This window comes from Octopus bimaculoides, chromosome 7 (assembly GCF_001194135.2).
Source record: "Octopus bimaculoides isolate UCB-OBI-ISO-001 chromosome 7, ASM119413v2, whole genome shotgun sequence".
NCBI classification, from domain to species: domain Eukaryota; kingdom Metazoa; phylum Mollusca; class Cephalopoda; order Octopoda; family Octopodidae; genus Octopus; species Octopus bimaculoides.
The window spans coordinates 87,914,851-87,916,978 of NC_068987.1; the positions used below are offsets into that span (position 1 = coordinate 87,914,851).

Genomic DNA, 2,128 nt, shown 5'->3' on the forward strand with positions numbered 1-2,128 from the left:
TTATTCACCTTTTGTTACAGAATTCTGAAAGAAAATCACAAATAAATGAAATATTACACTCAATGGAAATATTTGCCATCATAACCAACCTTATGTTGCAGAAAATGCCATTCTTTCTCAAGTTCATTTCTCTCTAAATCTTCGAATGGAAGAAGAAATTCTGATGAGTCATTCACTGGGAAATTGTCGACAGCCAACCATTGAGACGCTCTGCAAATATAGAAGACAAGAAAACAATAATTATCCGAGAGATTCTCAATCAGAAACAAAACAGTATCGAGTAGAAGATTACATTTATAGGTGTAGGCATACTTCCCAATCACATAGTTCCAGGTTCAGTCCCACTGCATGGCACCTTGGGCAGATGTCTTCTACTATACCCCAAGGCTGACCAAAGCCTTGTGAATGGATTTGTTAGATGGAAACTGAAAGAAGCCCATCATGTGTGTGTGTGTGTGTGTGTGTGTCATTGTGTCTGTGTGTGTCATTGTGTCTGTGTGTGTCATGTCTGTGTATGTCATTGTGTCCCATCACTGCCTGAAACCAGTGTTGGTGTTTATGTCCCTATAACTTAGCAGTTCAGCAAAAGAGACTGGTAGAAATAAGTGCCAGACTTTAAAAAATAAATAAGAACAGGGGTCAATTCATTCAACTAAAAATTCAAGGTGGTTGGTGCCCCAGTATGGCCACAGTCTAATGACTGAAACAAGTAAAAAAATAAAAGATAAAAGGCAAAAGATATAGAATTTGTGACGATTGAGAGAGAAAATCTAAATTAAATATATTTCATCCATTTTTTTCTTTAGTTTTTGAGTGAAAATTGAAACTTCTAATCCCACCAAAATTTATCTAGAAATGATTATCTCCCTTGTTGGCCACAAGGGTTCACCACATGTCTGAAATATCAAATATATGAGATTATTTAAAATGGATTCCTTCTGCCTCTTTGGATGTCAAAGAGACAACGTTATAGATATGACTATCAGCCATGGCTGCTATCGTCTCTGCCAATTCACTCCATTTCAGTGCAAAGAATATGGCCAAAAGGTTAGCAGTTACAGAAGGAAATCTGCATCCTTTTTGCCGACAGCAATCCTAATTGCCAACAATTAGGAGAGGAATTCATAACGATCTCAGTTCCTACATCGAAGGCCACAACAAGAGGATGCACTGTGAATCTGCAACAAATGTCAATAAGTTCTTCACTGTAAAGCAGATGGTGATGATGATGATGACGACGATGATGATGACGATGATGATGGTGATGATGATGGTGATGGTGATGATGATGATGATGATGATAATGATCTACAGGTCAGAACATAATGTCCATCTTCTTCACAATGATTCCTGTTGTATCACCTCCCATCACACAGCAGTCAATATCTTTTGTAGCGAGGCCTTATTCCATTATGATATTATTGTATTCTTATTTTATTCTCTTACTCCCTTTTTTCTTCTAAAGGGCTTTTTTTTTATGCATGCATTTAGTGATCATCATTGTCATTGTCATCATCATCACCACCATCATTCAACACCCATGTTCCATGTAAATACACTGTGTTTATAGAACCTGTTTATGACCCTCCATAAAACCTGATACTTGTCACATCATTATACATAAATATATATTATAGTATAGTATATAAAATACATATAAACATATATATATATATATCATAGTATGTATGTATATAAATATATATATATATCATAGTATGTATGTATATATATATATATATATATATATATATATATATATATATATATATATATATATATATATATATATATATATATATGTGAAGGTGCATGGCTCAGTGGTTAGAGCGTCAAGCTTATGATTGCGACGTTGTGAGTTTGAATCCCAGACTGAGCTGCATGTTGTGTTCTTGAGCAAGACACTTTATTTCACGTTGCTCCAGTTCACTCAGCTATAGAAATGAGTTACAACATCACTGGTGCCAAGCTGTATTGGCCGGCCTTTGCCTTTCTCATGGATAACACTGGTGGTGTAGAGAGGGGAGGCTGGTATGCATGGGCGACTGCTGATCTTCCATAAACAACCTTGACCGGACTTGTGCCTGGAAGGGTGGCTTTCTGGGTGCAATCCCATGGTCAGTCATGA

General features: G+C 36.3%; 1 protein-coding gene across 1 annotated transcript in view; it reads right to left on the reverse strand.

Moving 5' to 3' along the window:
* LOC106884146 (doublecortin domain-containing protein 1) overlaps positions 1-2,128 on the reverse strand; it is a 143,444-nt gene that overhangs the window by 24,079 nt on the left and 117,237 nt on the right. Inside the window, exon 17 of the mRNA XM_014935382.2 lies at positions 90-210. Within this exon, the coding sequence (XP_014790868.2) occupies positions 90-210 (121 nt within the window). The remainder of the gene's footprint in view (positions 1-89; positions 211-2,128) is intronic.